This window comes from Dendropsophus ebraccatus, chromosome 6 (genome assembly GCF_027789765.1).
Source record: "Dendropsophus ebraccatus isolate aDenEbr1 chromosome 6, aDenEbr1.pat, whole genome shotgun sequence".
NCBI lineage: Eukaryota > Metazoa > Chordata > Amphibia > Anura > Hylidae > Dendropsophus > Dendropsophus ebraccatus.
Window position 1 is genome coordinate 119,572,060 of NC_091459.1, and position 20,690 is coordinate 119,592,749.

The window sequence follows — 20,690 nt, forward strand, 5'->3', positions numbered from 1 at the left end:
ATTGAAGGGGTGAGCAGGAAACCTGCAGAAATATGAATGCAGCTCTGGGGGTTAGAAGAGAAAAGCATCATCTGTATATAAATTATGCAAAACTGCATCTAAAACTATAAAAATGGCGCCCCCTATGGCTTTCCAAAATAATAGTAAACATGCTATAGTTAAAAATTGCGCTCAATTCAAATTAGGTAAATTTCAGGACTAGCAATCCATTTATAGTTATTATTAGGCAGAAATGAAATATCTCATTATGGGAAGAAATACCTTTGGCGGAGGCTCCTGTACTGGGATCGGCTCAACGATTTTAGGTGGACGATGGCGGTTATTTTTTTCTTTGTCTTTTGCAATATCTTTCTCTGTGTGATAGATGTCACTGCAGATGTAAAGGGGAAAAGGACATGATCAGGACAAAACTGATTCACCTTTGTCATAATAACAACAACTGAGATAATATACTTCATACACCAATGCTGAGTTTATTGTGTATGTTTGCTTTCTTTTCAATAAAACATTGAATAAGAAAAATAATTCATCTGTACACCCAGAGGCTGCTAATATACTATACAAATATAACAGCTATAATACTGCCTCCTATGTACAAGAATATAACTACTATAATACTGCTCCTATATACAAGAATATAACTACTATAATACTGCCCTCTATATACAAGAATATGACTACTATAATACTGCTCCTATATACAGGAATATAACAACTATAATACTGCTCCTATATACAAGAATATAACTACTATAATACTGCCCTCTATATACAAGAATATGACTACTATAATACTGCTCCTATATACAGGAATATAACAACTATAATACTGCTCCTATATACAAGAATATAACTACTATAATGCTGCCCTCTATATACAAGAATATAACTACTATAATACTGCTCCTATACACAAGAATATAACTACTATAATACTGCTCCTATATACAAGAATATAACTACTATAATACTGCTCCCATGTACAAGAATATAACTACTATAATACTGCTCCTATATACAAGAATATAACTACTATAATACTGCTCCTATATACAAGACTATAACTACTATAATACTGCCCCTATATACAAGAATATAACTACTATAATACTGCTCCTATATACAAGAATATAACTACTATAATACTGCTCCTATATACAAGAATATAACTATTATAATACTGCCCCCTATATACAGGAATATAACTACTATAATACTGCTCCTATATACAAGAATATAACTACTATAATACTGCTCCTATATACAAGAATATACCACTATAATACTGCCCCCTATATACAGGAATATAACTACTATAATACTGCTCCTGTATACAAGAATATAACTACTATAATACTGCTCCTATATACAAGACTATAACTACTATAATACTGCCCCTATATACAAGAATATAACTACTATAATACTGCTCCTATATACAAGAATATAACTACTATAATACTGCTCCTATATACAAGAATATAACTATTATAATACTGTCCCCTATATACAGGAATATAACTACTGTAATACTGCTCCTATATACAAGAATATAACTACTATAATACTGATCCTATATACAAGAATATAACTACTATAATACTGCTCCTATATACAAGAATATAACTACTATAATACTGCTCCTATATACAAGAATATAACTACTATAATACTGCTCCTATATACAAGAATATAACTACTATAATACTGCCTCCTATATACAAGAATATAACTACTATAATACTGCCTCCTATATACAAGAATATAACTACTATAATACTGCTCCTATATACAAGAATATAACTACTATAATACTGCTCCTATATACAAGAATATAACTACGATAATACAGTCTCCTATGTACAGTAATATTAGTAGTACTGGGGTGCTACAGGTAACAGTAGGTTATAAAGTATCTCAGTATACCTGAGTTATTTCCAGATTAATTGAACTAAAAATTAAACTCTACATTGGATTGGTGTGTGTGTGTGTGTGTGTGTGTGTGTGTGTGGTTGGGGGTAGATATATCCCGCAGACACACAATGGTCTCTGCAGCCACTCTTCTATCACTTAGTGCAGGTGAATATTTGGTCAGTACAGAAGAGCAGTCGGCTTTGTGCTGTGTCCCGGGCCGGTGCCGGAGCCATCCATCATTGTGTCACTGCAGCCATTAGCCTCTCAGGGTCGGTTTCTTCACTCCGGTGCTATATATAGTAGACTGTGCTGGGGGACTGTGTCTCTTCTAGTACTTTCATAGATATAATACTCTGTCTGTTTCGCTATTTCTTTTTGTACAGTATTTTGAGCCACAGTAAATTGTAGGAGGATCTCATCAGTTCTGTGATTCTGGTTCTGAAGATTTATAGGGTTCGCTCCTCCGTATTCAGTTGCTTCGGCTCTTAAATCTTATCCACAACTTGTGTGGATTTCATTACATGGATCCACGTAAATAACTCCAGTCACTTGCCGGTGACTAATGCTTCCTATATCACAATGAACAAGTAATAAAAGTCAAAAGTTTTTGAAGCCGAATTCTGGGGGAGGTTGGCCGTGCATTGGGAAGAGATCCACCATGTATCACCTGATCTTAGAGGCCGTAGTAACACTGACTTGGGTAGATGAAAAGATCAGATGTCCATTGGGAATCAGTGGCCCATAGCTTTAATAATGCATCAAACATCTGTTTGTGCCAGTGTGCCTTGGCCAAAGCCTAGTTGAGGTTGACTACACTTTTTTGATGGTCCATTGCAACTGCCTCTAACCACCATTGAAGCAATGACACTTGGGTATAGTTGTCAACATAACTTAATGAAGATGATCTAATTTTAAGGCATCATATATGTGTGATGGGTCAATTATGGGCAATGCTTGGAAGGGAAAGGAGACATGTGCCCCATGTGCTGGGTGCAAGGGTGGACACTTCCTTGGCCGATGATTGTAAAGGATAGTAAAGCAAAGTGCCCAAACATACCTAATAACCTTTGCTCTAGGTCTTGCTAAGGATCTGGTTCAATACACGGTGCAAGTAGTTTTGTATAATTGGTGGAATTTGATCCCATGCCTCCATCTCTCCATAAGTAGTGAGAACATACTAGCCAAGATTTTATCTTGAGCTTTGACCACGACTGGAGGACTTGATGGAGCCCATTGTGATGTGTAAGTCTTACATGAGTCATCTAACCATATTGTCTTATTGTTTTTCTGGAAAAAGATGGCGGCTTGGATCCCACTTTTCTAGTCATGTCTAGCCTTCCCCTACTCCTCCTGGCCGCTCATAAAATGTACTCAGCAGGGGGCGACAATGAGCACCCACAAGTCTGGCCAGAGGTTGAGTTTCTTCACCTTAAGCTGCAGACCAGCTCTGTGAATTTGGGTCTTTCGGAAGGGTCGTAGGTCCAGCAACGGGTCATTAGTGTGTAGAGGGTGGGGGGGCATGCCTCCGGTTTTGGAAGTCGATCTCCTTTCTCTATGACGCTGATCACATCTTTGTTCTCCAGCCAGAAAAAAGGTTGCTTGCCGTAGGACAGGATCTCCCACATACAAACCCCTGAAACAGAGAGAAGACGGATTATATACCAGAATAGTAGAGATGAGGGAATTTTAAGAAACTGGTTTCGAGTCTGCTTTGGCCAAATCAAGTGTTGGGTTCGGTATGGACCAGATAAATCAAAAGTGGCCCGAGTGCCTAGAAAAGTTGTACATGACCCCCTTATAAGACTGGGTTAAGACTGAAAATGGTGGCCACCAGTTTAAATGATTTATCTGAACTAATTGAAAAAAATGTATTTGCTGAAATATAAAAACTTTCAAGAAATCTAGAAAAAATGGATTTGTCACAAATCTTTATGATATCATTTTACCACTATCTACCCCTGGGCACTAGCTGGGCACCCTTTCAATACCATTACTATAATGATGCTTATGGTACAATGCAATAAGCAGCTCAATAATCAAAGCCAGTAATATTAGGGTTTAAAAGGTGGCAGAACAGAGGTCCTGACCCAGACCCAGGGCGGGATAAGCAGTTTTAGTTGGCTTTACCAGTTAACAGATCTATGGGATGAAGACACCAAGTAGATCCCAGTGGTGCCATGTTAAAGGAGTATTAACCATTCATTGGGCACCACCCATGTCTATTGCTGGATACTTCATCTTCATCATTATCTTCCCTGGTACCAAAGTATCTCACCAAACATCCAGACATCACTAGCCGAGGTAAAGCGTCTGAAGTTTATGGATTCTGGAGCCATCCACTTGATAGGGAGACGGGTCACAGAGGCTGAGGAAGACAAAAACACATGGGAAAAGGTCTTGTTAAAGGCGAAGTCCACCTGAATAGAATCTTTTGATGAGACTGTAGAGCTAGAGAACTTGGAGTCCATCAATTTCCAAAACTTGGAACCCACCATTGTGATCTTCTGGTACCTTTCAAATGCTAAAAACAATGACTGTATTTAGCCTTTATATTAGACATGTATATAGAGCATCATGGACATCAGGATATAAATATTGGCTTATGGCTGACATGTGCCCCTAAGGATACAATTCCAGACTCTTTTATAATGGGCACCCCAAAACCGGAGACCTGGATCTCATAATTTTGCTTCTTCCTAAATTATCTAAAATTTACTGTTAGGGCCCTAGTACACGGCCCGATGTTTCTTGGTAAGCGAGCGCCGATCTCCTAGATTGCTTAGATCTCCTAGATCGGCGCTCGCTTACTGAGCCCATACACTCCCTGATAATCGGGCAGCAATGGCTGCACGGACATCATTAGAGATGTCCGTGCAGCCCTTGTAAAGAAATTAACTCCTACATACCTCTCCACGCTCCCTGACGTCCTGCTAGCTTCCACCCGAACAGTGGAACAGTGCTGTGTTGATCATTGTCTCTATTACACAGAGCAATAATTTGGCCGATTATCACTCTATGTAATAGGGCCCTTACACTCCATTCCCCCACACATAAATTTAGTAGGTGAATGCCCCTTCAAAGCATCTTCTGCAGGGCAATACAATAGAAGCGCTTGGGTAACAAAGGTGGGTGTGTCCTTCAGCGATTTTGTTGACAGATTTCAAGTTTGAAATTCAAATTTTGAAAAGATCTCTGAATTTAACTGGGATTTATAACATGATAGGAAGATAAATCAGGTGATTGACTGCAGCTACTAACCTTTATAATACTCCTCCTCTTCCAAATACCTGGAGAGTCCAAAATCTCCTAACTTCACGCACTCATGAGAAGCCACAAGTATGTTCCTGACCGCGATGTCCCTGCAAGAGCAGATGCACGGTTGTGTATTTCTTATTACAGCAGATATCTTCGGTATACAAGATGACTCCAGGTGTCTCTGTACACATCAGCCATTGGGGCACCTACACAATCACTGACTCACACTTAGGGCCCTATTCCACCGGACGATTTTCGTTCAGATTATCGTTAAATCGTTCGAATCTAAACGATAATTATTCGGTTGAAATGCAGTTAACGATTAATGACCGAACGAGAAATCGTTGATCGCTTTATAAGACCTGGACCTATTTTTATCATTGCTCGTTCGCAAATCGTTCGCATTGAATAAGACATCGTTCGGTCGTTCGCAGTAGATACAAACGCAATAGCGAAGAAAAAACAATCGCAAATACGATCATAAGTAACGATTATCGTTCCATGGAAATGAGTGAACGTTTTCAGGTCTTTCGCAATAGCGGTCGTTTGAGATCGTTATTCGTTAACCATTATTCGAACAATAATCGTCCGGTGGAATAGGGCCCTTAGTTGAATTGTCTATTCGAGCTTTTAACCTACCTTCTGTATATTCCCAGCCTGCTCTCCTCCATGCTTTACACTGCAGCTCTGCTTCTTCAGATAGGCTGCTGTATATAAGCACAAGCCCACCACAAGCTAACAAGTATGCTCTTACATATTGACCTAATAATTGTATTCTGACTGTTCATGGCATTTCATGTATGTTACCATGTGGAACATATAAATATGTACAATGCGTTTGTTATGATGGTACAGATTTATGTTCACCGTAGTCGGTTGTTAGGTAACAAAAACCTGTAGAATATGGATATGTGATATGTGATTACTTCTGAGATCACCAGGTCAGGTCTCAGTTTATACTTTTTTTTTTAATGTACGTAATGACATAGGACAGCCACTGGGGGCAGTGGTGGATGCAAGACAGTATAAAAAGCTGTAGATCACATTACTGCACTGCTGTAAATTTTCAACTACAAACCTGTGGACACAGTTAATGCCCTCCAGATAGGCCAGAGCTTTACAGATCTGTAGTGAGTACAGGATCATGGTGAGGACCTGCAGGGTGTTCTTGTGCTTCTCCAGATACTGCCCGAGCTGCGGAGAAACCATATATGTTGTTATTACTTCTCATCCCATCCACATTCCAAATGACTTTGGATCAATGATCGGGTCAAAATTCAAAGAACCTTAAGCAGAGCTCCGCCCCTAATTTAGGGTCACTGTATGTATATCCAGCAACTTCTTTTCTTTTACTTACATTTTAAATTATTATAATTCATTTTGTGCAGTCTTGGAAAGAATCAGGAATTCACATAACACTGAGCTGAGCTGCCTAGGATATTCAAACAAGCAATAAATAGAATAAAGATCCATCAACAGCAGCTGATCTACCTGTTGATGGTTTCCATCTAACAGAAGAAGGTTATGCTGCGTTTACACGGAGCGATAATTCGCCCGATTGTATGATTAGCGATTACGAAGTAACAATTTTTTTTATAACGATCAGCGTTTAGACGGAACGATATATCGTACGGAAAAATCATTTTGTGATCGTTTTGCGATCGCTTAAGCCTATCTCGCACATAGGTTAAATCGGTGAACGACTGTTTACATGGAACGATCTGCGAATTTTTTGCGAACGACGATTTAAGAACATGTTGTAAAATCAAAATGAACGATTTCTCGCTCGTCGTTTGATCGTTCGTTGCGTTTACACGTACGATTATCGTTCCAATTCGATCGTTATCGTGCAAATTCGAACGACAATCGTTCCGTGTAAACGCAGCATTAGACAGAGCAGAGATATTTCATTGTGTTGACAGCATGCTCCTATTGATCCTTGCTATCTCTAATGTAGCTGGATGTCATTCTATTAAGGAATTAAAAAAAGAAAAATCTGGACAGAAATCTTTGTGTTTAGATTAATATTTAAATTTTTGCTAAATGAAATACACTTTCAAGCACAAAGCTAAAAATTTGATTATAAGCGTATAATTTGGCATTGTAGATTTACAATTAAACATGTAACATGGCGCCACCTAGTGGAGGGAATGAAGCAGTTGTAACCTAATGGCTGAAATGGCCCAGGAGCCACTTTGCTTTGAAAGATATCACATTTCAGATGAGGGCCCTGTGTTTTTTCATTGGGCACCAAGATCTTCAGGTTATACCTAAGCACTATGATTATATCTATAGCCGCCTTAACTCTTTACCTCCCCAAATGGGTAAAGTTCCATCACTATCCAAATGGGATCTTCTTCAATTATTCCAATCAGCTTGACAATGTGAGGATGATCCAGATTCCTCATCAGATCTACCAAGAAAAGAAGATTGTTACCTTAAAGGACAACTCCGGCGCTGATAAAAAGAAAAAAAAAACTGAACTGAAGCTCCAGTTGGTGTCTTCACTCTTCACTTCCTGGTTTGGGGTTTCCTATGATGCCCTTTGTCTCCTGTGATGTTTTACTGACTCTGTAGAACTGTTAGATGGCTTACAGCTTGTTCAGCCAATCAGAGCTGAGCAACCTGAGTTATCTGACAAAGAGAGGCTGGCTTATCAGGGCTTAGACCCGCCTCCCTCTTGATGATGTCACTGCCACAAAATGGCTGCCACAGAGCAGCTTGGGGTCAACAGTCATTAGGTAAGAATGAGTTTACTTCACTTCCTGGTGGGGGATTGAGGGGGGAAAAGATAGGGAAGGGGGGCAGATAGGTGATTGAAGCATATTACAAAGTTATATAACTTTTGTAATGTGTTTCAATTACGGGGGAAAAGCTTTTCATCGGAGTTGTCCTTTAAGTCACTGGTGTTAAGCCTGCCACCCTCCAGTTGTTAAAAAACTACAAATCCCATCATGCTCAAAGCCTAGGGTATCTGGGCATCATGGGAATTGGAGTTTTTTAACATCTTGAGGGCCGCAGGTTTGACATCTGTGCCCTAAGTGTTAGACTTAGACTTAGGGTGCTTTTACACAGAGAAATTTATCTGACAGATTTTTGATGCCAAAGCCAGAAATAGATTTGAGAAGAGGAGAAATCTCAGTCTTCCTCTTCCTATAGGGATACATTAGACCTGACGGCACGTGACACTCACAGGCTTCACTCATGAACTTTTCCTTGACGTCTGGAGCGCAGTCCTTCTTACACGTCTTCACGGCGACGTTCACCTTCTCTCCTTTAAGCTGAAGACAGAGGAAATCAGGAACTCTGATTATATTCTGACTGTACCAGCTGAAACTCCGAGCAGGTGTCTTTTATGGCATGCTGGGAGTTGTAGTTTTACAACCACTGGAGATTACATGACTTACAAACACGTAATATAAAGCATTGTCAGCAGGGCACAAGTCCTGATGTGTAGCGGGCATGTTATACGGGTTTGTATTACGCACCTCGTTCTTATATAAGCCATCGTAGACTTCACCGAAAAAGCCTTCTCCAAGGATTCTGCCCAACACCACATCATCTCGTCTCATGGTATAGCGGTGACCTGTAAGTGATGGAAAAGCTAAATGTAGCAGAGCTGAGTTTGTTTTTAGTCATTTACACAGGGCAGGTAGGTGTTAACTTAAAGGGGTATTCCGTCCAAAAAATGTCCTTAATAAATTTGTATGACCTTGTAATATTACTTTAATAAAGAAAATTTGAGGGCCAAGATCTACACCTATGTGAAAAAGAGTGATCATCCGACTCTTTTTCTATTTACTGTTATAGACGTTATGGAAACAGCATGGAGGAAGCCCCTTTAACTTGGATACTCCTCATGATGCAGAAACCACAAATAGTTCATGACAAATTCAGTTCTGCTATTTTATATGCAGATGTAGCAGAGCTGATATGTTATACAATGTTTGGGACGCACCTGTAGACTTCTGCTCTGACTCCTCTGGTATTTCGGCGTATATATCAGACTCTGGGGGAGGATGTACAAGACAAGAGATGAGAGAACAATTATATTAATACTGAATTATAAGAAGCTGCAAATCTGCAGAGCTGAACTCACCAAAGCTGCTGCCTTCCTCCAGCCTCGACCTCCTCTCATCTGGGACGTCCCTGGGAAGGAAATAAGAAGATGAAGATCAGCCGGTCATTCTCAGGTCCACAATTCTGTTCTGAATAATATCTCACAGTATTGTTACAGAGGTTGGGGCTCCGCTGTGCTAATACTCATCCTCTGCATAGACAAAGATTGAAAAGATGACATTCTGACTACCTGTAGTCACCACTAGGAGGAGCTCACTGCACACTGTGCTATTATTCAGGTCAATATGTCAGCAGTATTCAGTGAGCTCCACCTAGTGGTGGCTGTAGGAAACTGGGTATTTATCATTTACCTCTATGTCTATGCAGGGGATCTGTAGCTCTGTGTCAGATTATAAAGATATAGAATGAAATTTTTTTTTTCATCTTACAGCAATAAATGTTATCATTTTATAATGAAGAAGTTCTGCAAGTTTTTAATATTTACTTTAGCCTTTTTAAATTATCTGCTTGCTGTCAATAAGTGGAAGCATTTCCCTTCAGTGGTGGAAATCAGACGTAATATTTCTCACAGCTGAAGGTTTGTTACAATTGGATCCGGTCTAGACAATATGTAAGGCTGAAAGGGGGAAGTGGTGCAGCTCACAGGTCTAAGTGCAAATGACTGAGGTTAAAATATAGTCTGCCCCTACCTATAGTGGCATATGAGTACCAAGAAGTGTTAACAAAAATTATATAGTCCTCTAAGTCACAGCAGCCCTATGGGATATAGTATTGAAACATAATAAAATAACAATATAAAATGCAGATTTAATTAGAATATATTAAATCACATGTAGGCAGTGCTGTTCGGACACCACCAATTACAGACTTAACCCGCAGTGCTGGTATCCAAATATTCATTTATTCATTTTCCCGCCAGGGCCCGGCGGCATTTTTACTAGTACCTTTATTGTATTTTATTGTTTCCATGATCATTACATGTGATTTTATATATTCTAATTAAATCAGCATTTTATATTGTTATTTTATTATGTTTCAATACTATATCACATAGGGCTGCTGTGACTTAGAGCAGTGATTTTCAACCTTTTTTGAGCCACGGCACACTTTTTATACTTAAAAACTCCCGGGGCACACTACCAACCAAAATGGCACAAAATGACACTAAAACAGTACATATTATACATATAGTTAATAATATAGATTCTAAATGTATTTATACTCACTCAGTGTGAAACCTGGGCCTGTTTTCTTCTCCCCCCTGTGCTTCTCTCCTGTGCTTCTCTCCACCATACTTCTCTCCCCTGCTTCTCTCCTGTGCTTCTATCCACCATACTTCTCCCCCCTGCTTCTCTCCTGTGCTTCTCTCCACCATACCTCTCCCCCCTGCTTCTCTCCTGTACTTCTCTCCACCATACTTCTCCCCCCTGCTTCTCTCCTGTACTTCTCTCCCCCATGCTTCTCTCCTGTGCTTCTCTCCACCATACTTCTCCCCCCTGCTTCTCTCCTGTGCTTCTCTCGCCCATGCTTCTCTCCTGTGCTTCTCTCCACCATACTTCTCCCCCCTGCTTCTCTCCTGTGCTTCTCTCCACCATACTTCTCCCCCTGCTTCTCTCCTGTGCTTCTCTCCACCATACTTCTCCCCCCTGCTTCTCTCCTGTGCTTCTCTCCACCATACTTCTCCCCCCTGCTTCTCTCCTGTGCTTCTCTCCCCAATGCTTCTCTTCTGTGCTTCTCTCCCCCATGCTTCTCTCCACCATACCTCTCCCCCCTGCTTCTCTCCTGTGCTTCTCTCCACCATACCTCTCCCCCCTGCTTCTCTCCTGTTCTTCTCTCCACCATACTTCTCCCCCCTGCTTCTCTCCTGTACTTCTCTCCCCCATGCTTCTCTCCTGTGCTTCTCTCCACCATACTTCTCCCCCCTGCTTCTCTCCTGTGCTTCTCTCGCCCATGCTTCTCTCCTGTGCTTCTCTCCACCATACTTCTCCCCCCTGCTTCTCTCCTGTGCTTCTCTCCACCATACTTCTCCCCCCTGCTTCTCTCCTGTGCTTCTCTCCACCATACTTCTCCCCCCTGCTTCTCTCCTGTGCTTCTCTCCCCCATGCTTCTCTCCTGTGCTTCTCTCCACCATACTTCTCCCCCCTGCTTCTCTCCTGTGCTTCTCTCCACCATACTTCTCCCCCCTGCTTCTCTCCACCATACTTCTCCCCCCTGCTTCTCTCCTGTGCTTCTCTCCACCATACTTCTCCCCCCTGCTTCTTTCCTGTGCTTCTCTCCCCCATGCTTCTCTCCTGTGCTTCTCTCCCCCATGCTTCTCTCCTGTGTTTCTCTCCACCATACTTCTCCCCCCTGCTTCTCTCCTGTGCTTCTCTCCCCCATGCTTCTCTCCTGTGCTTCTCTCCACCATACTTCTCCCCCCTGCTTCTCTCCCCCATGCTTCTCTCCCCCCTGCTTCTCTCCTGTGCTTCTCTCCCCCATGCTTCTCTCCTGTGCTTCTCTCCACCATACTTCTCTCCCCCCTGCTTCTCTCCACCAAACTTCTCTCCCCCCTGCTTCTCTCCGCTGTTTCTCTCCCCCATCCCCAGGTTTCTCTCCCCCCCCCCCCTTCCTCCTCACCTCCTCCGAGATGGTCGCCAATCAGCGGAGACCAGGAGCGTGGCGCACCACGCAACCGCCCACATTATAATCCGCCACTGATCGCTGCGCATTGCCGGGGAACAAAACACAGGGGCACCATAGTTTGGGGAACTTTCCCTGCGGCACACCCGACCATGTGTCGCGGCACACTGGTTGAAAATCACTGACTTAGAGGACTATATAATTTTTGTTAACAATATGTAAGGCTGGTACATTGATACTGATACATTGCAACCAACAATAAAGACAGGAGAGAGAATGTTTGCTGATGAAAGAGAATTATCTAGACTGGATACCACTGTAACAAACCCTCAGCTGCGAGAAGCATAAAGTGTGCACAGGGATTCAGTCTTTGAAAGTGAACAGAAAGGTTTCCAGTCACTGACAGCAAGCAGAAGTATTGGCAAGGGCGAGAAGCTAAAACACAAAGATACAGAACCTTACATTATACAATCTATAAACTTTACATAATACGTGAAATAATCTTTAACCCCTTTCTGCACATCTATGTGTCTTCTAGTCAGAATAGGACATCCTGGTGACAACTCGAAACCTGCAGTAAAGTGTAGAAAAGTTTTCGTTGTACTCTGCTGCCACCTACAGGTTAGTTGTATTTATTTCAGCAAAATAAATGTTTTTAGCAACAGTGAATTCGGTTGTTTATTTAAAAAAAAAAAAAAAAACTACTACCATGTTTCTCCAAATATAGTCCCTACCCCCTAGAACTATTACCCTGTATTATTTTTCAAAATCCATTGCTGAATATGTGCACATTAGATGTGAAGTATCTGGACCATCTTCCCACCGTTCTACATGTTAATATGAAGTTTTACTTACTGAGTTGGAATCCGGGGCAAACTGATCCGCTTGTCATTTTCTATGATATAAAACAGTATAATAGCTTCAATATTCATCATAATATAACATTAGTGATGCACAGGACTCATATATATATATATATATATATATATATATATATATATATATAGTAAGTGGGGGCCATGGTATAGGTTTTACACTGTTACAGCAATACCCTGCACTATGGCCTGAAGCACTGATGTGGTGGTCCAGGGGGAGTTGTATCCACACTGTATAATAAGAGCTCTCACTGGTCAGTTCTGGATCACAGTACAATGCTGACTGGATGACAATACACTATACGCCTCCTATATACTCACCTTTTCCAGGATAGACAATGAGAGATTCCTGAGACTCGTTCTGCAGCCGACAGTAGCCATCTATGAGATCCGCCATGTTTTCTGCCACCGCCAGTGACGACGTCTTGATGGCTAAAGGCTGAAAAAATCAACAAGAGATCAGATACTTATATTATACAGTATGGTTGTATATCATGACCCCCAGGCATGAGAGTATGTGTCCTAAAGGTGATTGGGTACTGCAGAGGGGTCACTACAAAATAACTATAACTTATCAGTTCCAAGGTAATGGGGACTCAGAACAGTTGTCAAAACATGGCTGCTTTTTTTTTTTTTTTTTATAGAAGCAGCACTACCCCCTCCAGGCTGTTTGTGGTACTGCAACTCAAGTGAACAAAGTTTGGAAATGGAAACTTTCAGATAAAAGCAAATACCCACTTCATATTCCTGGTCACCTGCTATCGTTTCCCTTTGTCACTGTCAGTGTAACAGCTGCCTATCTTGACACATGCAGCGCACAATTGCAGCTCAGCCACATGGAGTCTAGTATTGTAGATGGGCAGATACATAAGCAGACTCTCTACCCCCTTCACCTATAATCCCACACTATACCCTACGTCACCTGCCTCTCTTCTTCTTTTGCCTCACTCAGCTTATCTTGACACACGCAGCATGAATGTCAGTCAGCTACAAAGGCTACAGGCTGTAAAATAACATACCTATTGTTCTCCAACCTGTCCACTAGATGGCAGCAAACTAGGATAACCGACAGACTGCAGGGAATGCTGGGAGTTGTAGAAGAGCCACAGTTGCTGGAGAGCCACAGGGGGTAAATGACTAATGTGTACGGTAATGACTGGATAGTTTACCTGAGGGGCACCGGATATCCCCAACAACAGCAATGCCCGTCCGTCCTCCAGTAATGAACATTTGATGGATTTAATCTGTTTAAACTCAGCGAAACACGTCGGCTGTAAAGAAAGAGAAGAGTCTATGTATATATCATTAGCACCATACACAAGACGGACGCAGGATACAAGACAATGACCGCTCCTGAGTACTGATGCACTCCTCTGCTACTAACAATGAGGGGTATATAGTGGGGTACATATCCCAGCATATGTCTAGGATACCCGACCAGTAGACACTAAACTCTGACTTTGCCACCAATCTACAGGACACCAGGGTCCATCTGGGACTCCCAACCACTTGACACCATTGTCCTTCCTGCCAGTCGTATCCTCCCCCATCACTCCTATCTCTGTTTTGTTCCCTTACTGTCATCCTTGATGCTGGACTCTCCATACTCTTCCTCATCCGTTCCTGTTGCATGCTGGTCCGTGGAGTTTTCTCATAGACCTACATTCAGTGGTAGCAGCCATAGCGGCAGATGCACGGACATCAGTAACAGGCACTCACCTTGGAGTCCTTGGTGGTGAGCTGTCGTATCCCCTTCGGTCCTATAACCACCTCCACCATGATACTCCACCCTTGCTATAAAGAGAAGACATGATCCATTTATTAACCACTTACATGAACATCCTAGACATTCAGCCGGCGCCTTCAATAGCTGTCAGTAAAATATGGTGTATATTGTCAGATGGCATCGCATTCTGTAAATGAGACGTCATCTGGCGGCCATAGTTGTAAAATAAAGCACACATTTTATACTATTACTGGGTACCCTGGGTTTCTGTAGAACCCCGAAAGAGACTAAGGGGGAGATTTATCAAACCTGGTGTAAAGTGAAACTGGCTCAGTTGCCCCTAGCAACCAATCAGATTCCACCTTTCATTTTCCAAAGAGTCTGTGAGGAATGAAAGGTGGAATCTGATTGGTTGCTAGGGGCAACTGAGTCAGTTTCACTTTACACCATGTTTGATAAATCTTCCTTGAAATACTCAAAAATATTAACAATAATGTAGATCCAGAGATATCCCAGTGCCCAGACCCTCAGTGATCAGGTACAATCATCAGGGGAAGTAGGAACTAACTGTTCAATTCCACAGCAGTGCCCCCAGAGGCCACAGGTGATATTACACAACACCTATTGATATCAGTCAGCTACTTCATGGTTTGGAGGGAGCAGTTAAACCAGATTGATATGATGGTAATAGAATCCCTCACCGCTAGTTCACATCTGTAGGTCTCTTGATCGATGGAGGTGAAGCTGGAGAGGGTGTTCAGGAAGCGCATGATACATTCCTCCTCCTTCAGGGAGCCGTACTGCTGGAACGTCTGCTGGATCATCTTCCGGAACTGCTTGGGCTGCACAGAACATAGAGACCATAAAGGTTAGAGTGCAGGATATGGACAATAGAAGAGATGGGGGGGTGTTACTCCAAAATATCCTGTCTATGAAGGACTATGACACCTGGGAGGAGCCATGTCCCAGTCACAGTGACCTCCCAGTCCTGAACTATCACCACAACCTTTTACCTTTAGACTTTCTTGCATCTGTCTGGGAAAAAATAAGTCCAGGCCGACTTCTTTCCTGGAAATAAACACAATATGATGATGGCGGACTCTGATTTCACTTATTAAAGGGAGACTCCAGCAAAACAAATGTCTTTCAAATCAACTGGTGTCAGAAAGTTATATAGATCTGTAAATTACTTCTATTTACAAATCTTCAGTCTTCCAGTACTTATCATCTGCTGTGTGTCCTGCAGGAAGTGGTGTATTGTTTCCAGTCTGACACAGTGCTCTCTGCTGCCACCTCTGTCCATGTCAGGAACTGTCCAGAGCAGCAGCAAATCCTCATAGAAAACCTTTCCTGATCTGGACAGTTCCTGACATGGACAGAGGTGGCAGCAGAGAGTGGCACTATGTCATACTGAAAGGCAGCACTTCCTGTGACATTCAGCAGCTGATAAGTACGGGAAGACTTTCTACCAACAGTTGATTTCAAAGAAAAAAATTATACTGGAGTTCCTCTCTAAAGTCTGAGGTATGACATAAATAAATCAATGAAATCCAATAAAATAGACACTTTGGGCCAAATTTATCAAAGGGTGTAAAATTTAGATTGGTGTAAACTGCCCTCAGCAACCAATCACAGCTCCTCTATCATTTTACCTGAGCTGAAAGCTGAGCTGTGATTGGCTGCTGTGGGCAGTTTACTTTGCACCTTTTGATAAATCTCCCCCTTTAAGAAAAAAAAATAAAAGTTTTACGTTATTCTGCTATTTTAATATTTTTCGATAGAGTCGGCTCTTCTGACATCTGCATTTATTATAACTATATTAATAGAAGGTTGGAGCCGAAACAGAACGATCATGTCATTTCCTGCTCAACCACAAGTCGCCGCTTCCTACTATTGAGGATGTGTATTCATTGTGGTTGTCACTGCCTGGAGGCGCAGATGAGGAATAAATCATACAGAATCAAGTGTACGGCCTCATCCCTATTGGGTTGCTTGGCTGTTTGTACCAATTTTATTTTTGCTTACTCTAAAAAGTCGAAGTTGGATCTCTTCTCCAGAGCGTTCTGAGGCATGTCCTTGTAGAATCGCCTGAAAGACAAGAAGGGAATCCATTGCTATTTTCATCCAGCAGGCAGTTCACCAAGTGTCCTGTAGATGGCAGCAGAACACAACAGAAACTTTTTCTATGTTGTTCGAAACTCTCACCCAGTAAATAAAGCTCCTGCAAGATCTCTGCTTGTCGGGTTTGAATAGCGACCTCCATTGTTTACTTCCAGGGACTATAAACTAGTGCTGGTCATGTGATATACACACAAGAAACCTATGTGTCTATTACATGACCAGGAAAGGACACAATGGGAGTTCTTGGTCACTGACAGCAACTGATACAGAATGTTTATTGTACTAATAAAAACTTATACTTGCTGCATATGGATCACCCCTTTAACTAGGACGGAGTGCTAGTTAACCCACCCACCTATATAGGTTTCTCTTTAATGGAAATGTGTCAGCTGTATATCATCATGCTCAGAGCTGCAGACATGGCAGGTAGATGCAGTAATAGATAAAGCAACTGATAACCTGTCTCTTAGCTGATGGCTGTTTGCCAAGTTATAAAATCATGCTTTCCTTCTAAGCTAGAGTCATAGGGCTGAACTGCAGCATGCATGCATCCTCCCTCCTCATCTCCATGTTCTGTATGATTGATATACAAGGTTTGGCTTCCAGGACTGAGCCTTGTACATCAATCATGCAGAACACAAAGGAGGTGTGCATGCTGCAGCTCAGCCCGATAGCTCTAGCATAGAAGGAAAGCATGATTTTATAACTTGGCAAAGAGCCATAATCTAAGAGACAGGCATTATTTGTTTCATTCCCCCATCAACTCTCTGCCATGACTGCAAGACACAGAGTTGACGCATTCCCTTTGATGATATTCCCTGAAGAGTTCTAGCTTACAATGGGGTGTAAGGCATCAGAAAAAGACTCAAAGAAATCCAGAAGAGGATGGAGATCCGTACCTGAGTTCTAGACAGCCCAGCTGGAGCGCCATGCCTTCACTGACCTTGGTGGCGTATTGCTGCATGTAGTCATTCCTCAGCTGCAGAAAACACATCACAGTCACAGAAAACACATACTATAGGCTCTAATGTAGCATCAACCAACACACATCCAGACCCAAAGGCCACATAACAACTGACACAAGCTATAGACTAGACTAGGCTGGTTATGGTCTGCAGGGACCCCTGGGTGAAGCATTTTGTGAGCGTTGCCGGGATCTGGTTTTAATATTACACTTCTTGTTCATGATTTATAGATATGGAGACCTCCTGAATTCTCAGAACAACAAGTCTCCTGCAATCACAAATGAGAAACTATCCAGACAAGCTAAAGGAAACTTAACTGTGCCGGGAACCACATGACTGTGATGGGGGTCCTGTAACTGTCCTGGAGACCACATTACTGTGATGGGGGTCCTGTAACTGTGCTGGGGACCACATGACTGTGATGTGGGTCCTGTAATTGTGCTGGGGACCACATGACTGTGATGGGGGTCCTGTAACTGTGCTGGGGACCACATGACTGTGATGTGGGTCCTGTAATTGTGCTGGGGACCACATGACTGTGATGGGGGTCCTGTAACTGTGCTGGGGACCACATGACTGTGATGGGGGTCCTGTAACTGTCCTGGGGACCACATTACTGTGATGGGGGTCCTGTAACTGTGCTGGGGACCACATGACTGTGATGTGGGTCCTGTAATTGTGATGGAGGACTTGAGACTGTGATGGGGGTCCTGTGCTGGCTATGGGGGTATTGTCATCACAAGAGGCGTACAATAGCTAAGAGGGTGATGACGGTAACAATGATGGGGGGATTGGCTGTGAGAGTGGTCACTGCGATGTGTTAGTGGGGGGAAGTGGCTATAATGGGGGCACAGTTACTGTGATGGGGCACTGTAATGTGGTACTGTGACTGTGATGGGGGCTCTGTTATTGTGATGGCCTCTGTAGTTATCCTGGGGACACTGTGCTTGTGATATGTGATAGGTTCACTATGGCTATAGGAGGCTTTATTATTGTGATGACTACAATAGTTGTCATAGGGGCACTCTGGCTGTGATGTGTGATATGGACACTTCGGCTATAAGGGGCACTATTATTGTGATGGCCTCTATTGGTATCATGGGGGCACTGTGCTTGTGATATGTGATGGGGACCCTCTGGCTATGATTAGTGCTCTATTACTGTTATGACCATTGTAGTTGTCATGGGATCACTGTGCTTGTGTTATGTGATGGGGACAGTCTGACGGTATTATTGTATTGGCCATTGTGGTTGTCATGGGATCACTGTGCTGGCTATAAGGGGAATGGCCTTTGTGGTTGTCATGGGGGCAATGTGGTTGTGTTTTACTATAGAAGCACCAGAGTAACTCACCTGCTGGTAAAAGTAAAGTAACGTTGTTTTATCCTTCTTGAAACTTTCTATATAGTTATCTGGCAGGTAGCGGATACGGAGATCATACCTAGAAATGAGGATAAAAATATCACGTAAATGATCAAAAGAATCATAGGACACCATGAAAGAGCAATCACATCGACATTTCCACAATGTATCGCTGCTTCCATTTTACTTTTCCCAAAGGCTTCTGCTCCTCATGGGCGGAGCAACAAAAAGAGGGATCTTACTCCAGGGTTGTGCCATCTTTAATTCTTCTAAGGAATTGGAAGGGGTTGGTCTTTGTACTTTGTACTATCGGAGTAGGTCTTTGTACTATGATCTAGGATTAAAAGGTACATCCTATTTGGCCAACCCTTATTCATGCTGTTTTCTCAAAAATAACCTATTGGTGTCTCCTGACCAATTAATATACTGGAGGGACCCTGAGTGTCCCCCTGCCATCATCCTCTTCAGCAGCCACAGCCCGCACAGCTCTGGGAGTCGGGTTGTGACATCACCATATTATCCAGGAAGTGACATCACCATATTATCCAGGAAGTGACATCACCATGTTATCCAGGAAGTGACATCACCATGTTATCCAGGAAGTGAAGCCTTGACGTAGTAGTAAGTGCAGGGAAAAAAGCACTTTATAAGCATTTCCCGTAATAAGTGTATATTGGGGACTTGTAACTTTTGGAGGGCAATACAATATTTTAATAAAAATTTTCGATGGACTTTTCCTTTAGGTACTTTACTGATTACCCCTTTAAGTTATTGTCATTGCGATGCCCTGGCCCCTGGGGGCCACTTCCGCAGTGCTGGTGTTATGAGCGGGCAATGACCGGGGCAGCTGCAGGGGTTATACTTGTCACGGTATAGGCCTGAGGGCGGCACAGCTGTAGGGCCGGTCTGTGGAATCTGCGGGTGATGATGGGCATGCGATTCCTCGCTGCACCTAGTCAGGGCACCAGTTAGTGGACACCAATGCCACGGTTCAGTAACAGCGGTTTTATTATAGATGAGGTAACTAGTAGCAACAGTTCTGTCCGGATGCAACCAGGTATATAGCGGGCTTTGACAAATAAAGCAGGAGTGGTGCTGCATAGGCTGTGAGAATACGTGCCGAATGATGGGAGTAGGAGTATGAGGGAAATAGCGTTGCTGGGTGGATTAGCTTGAGAATAATACTTGCTGTGAATCCTTGTAGCGATGATGAGAGATAACGGAATGACACCCAGATGAGAGAGAAGACTCCGGACACTTGAGCAGGCAGATACAGCCGAAGACTTGAACACAGCAGAGCACTCGATCCACATTTCTAGTGGTGAAGTGGGAGCTGCAAAGAAGAAGTCCAACTCCTCTGAGGTAGGAGAGAGACGACACACACCCTCCTTGCTTGGAAGCAGGGGGAAGACCAACTTGTTAAGAGGAAGTGGGAGGTCGCATGGTTGCTCCTGGCCAGAGCTAGTCGGCCATTGGAGGAACCATGGTTACAGGGCACTGGCACGGTCACGTGATCAACAGCCTTGCATACCACTGTACAATGTAATAATACACAGGAATACATGAGAATGCACATTACCAGAGAATACTAGGGGAAAACCAGCAGCAGTTGCAGTGCAAACACTCACCAGAACAGGCATGGACACAGCAATAGAAATGGCCATAATAGGAGTAGTAGTCCTTGCGTGTTCTGGGACACTGCATCATCACTTATGCCGCACCTGCACCTCATGCCAGTTCTACCAAGGTCCAGTGCCCGTGTGTGTGGGTGGG

General features: G+C 42.7%; 1 protein-coding gene across 3 annotated transcripts in view; it reads right to left on the minus strand.

Moving 5' to 3' along the window:
- PTK2B (protein tyrosine kinase 2 beta) overlaps window positions 1-20,690 on the minus strand; it is a 102,882-nt gene that overhangs the window by 21,919 nt on the left and 60,273 nt on the right. For all 3 annotated transcript variants that reach the window (XM_069975746.1, XM_069975747.1, XM_069975745.1), the window contains 19 exons: window positions 18,909-18,996; window positions 17,490-17,569; window positions 16,495-16,557; window positions 15,483-15,537; window positions 15,171-15,311; window positions 14,463-14,537; window positions 13,913-14,014; window positions 13,065-13,182; window positions 12,724-12,763; window positions 9,269-9,318; window positions 9,128-9,178; window positions 8,658-8,755; window positions 8,363-8,450; window positions 7,482-7,582; window positions 6,248-6,363; window positions 5,173-5,273; window positions 4,190-4,279; window positions 3,343-3,547; window positions 262-370 (listed from right to left, as the gene is read on the minus strand). In XM_069975746.1, the coding sequence (XP_069831847.1) occupies window positions 262-370; window positions 3,343-3,547; window positions 4,190-4,279; window positions 5,173-5,273; window positions 6,248-6,363; window positions 7,482-7,582; window positions 8,363-8,450; window positions 8,658-8,755; window positions 9,128-9,178; window positions 9,269-9,318; window positions 12,724-12,763; window positions 13,065-13,182; window positions 13,913-14,014; window positions 14,463-14,537; window positions 15,171-15,311; window positions 15,483-15,537; window positions 16,495-16,557; window positions 17,490-17,569; window positions 18,909-18,996 (1,771 nt within the window). The remainder of the gene's footprint in view (window positions 1-261; window positions 371-3,342; window positions 3,548-4,189; window positions 4,280-5,172; window positions 5,274-6,247; window positions 6,364-7,481; window positions 7,583-8,362; window positions 8,451-8,657; window positions 8,756-9,127; window positions 9,179-9,268; window positions 9,319-12,723; window positions 12,764-13,064; window positions 13,183-13,912; window positions 14,015-14,462; window positions 14,538-15,170; window positions 15,312-15,482; window positions 15,538-16,494; window positions 16,558-17,489; window positions 17,570-18,908; window positions 18,997-20,690) is intronic.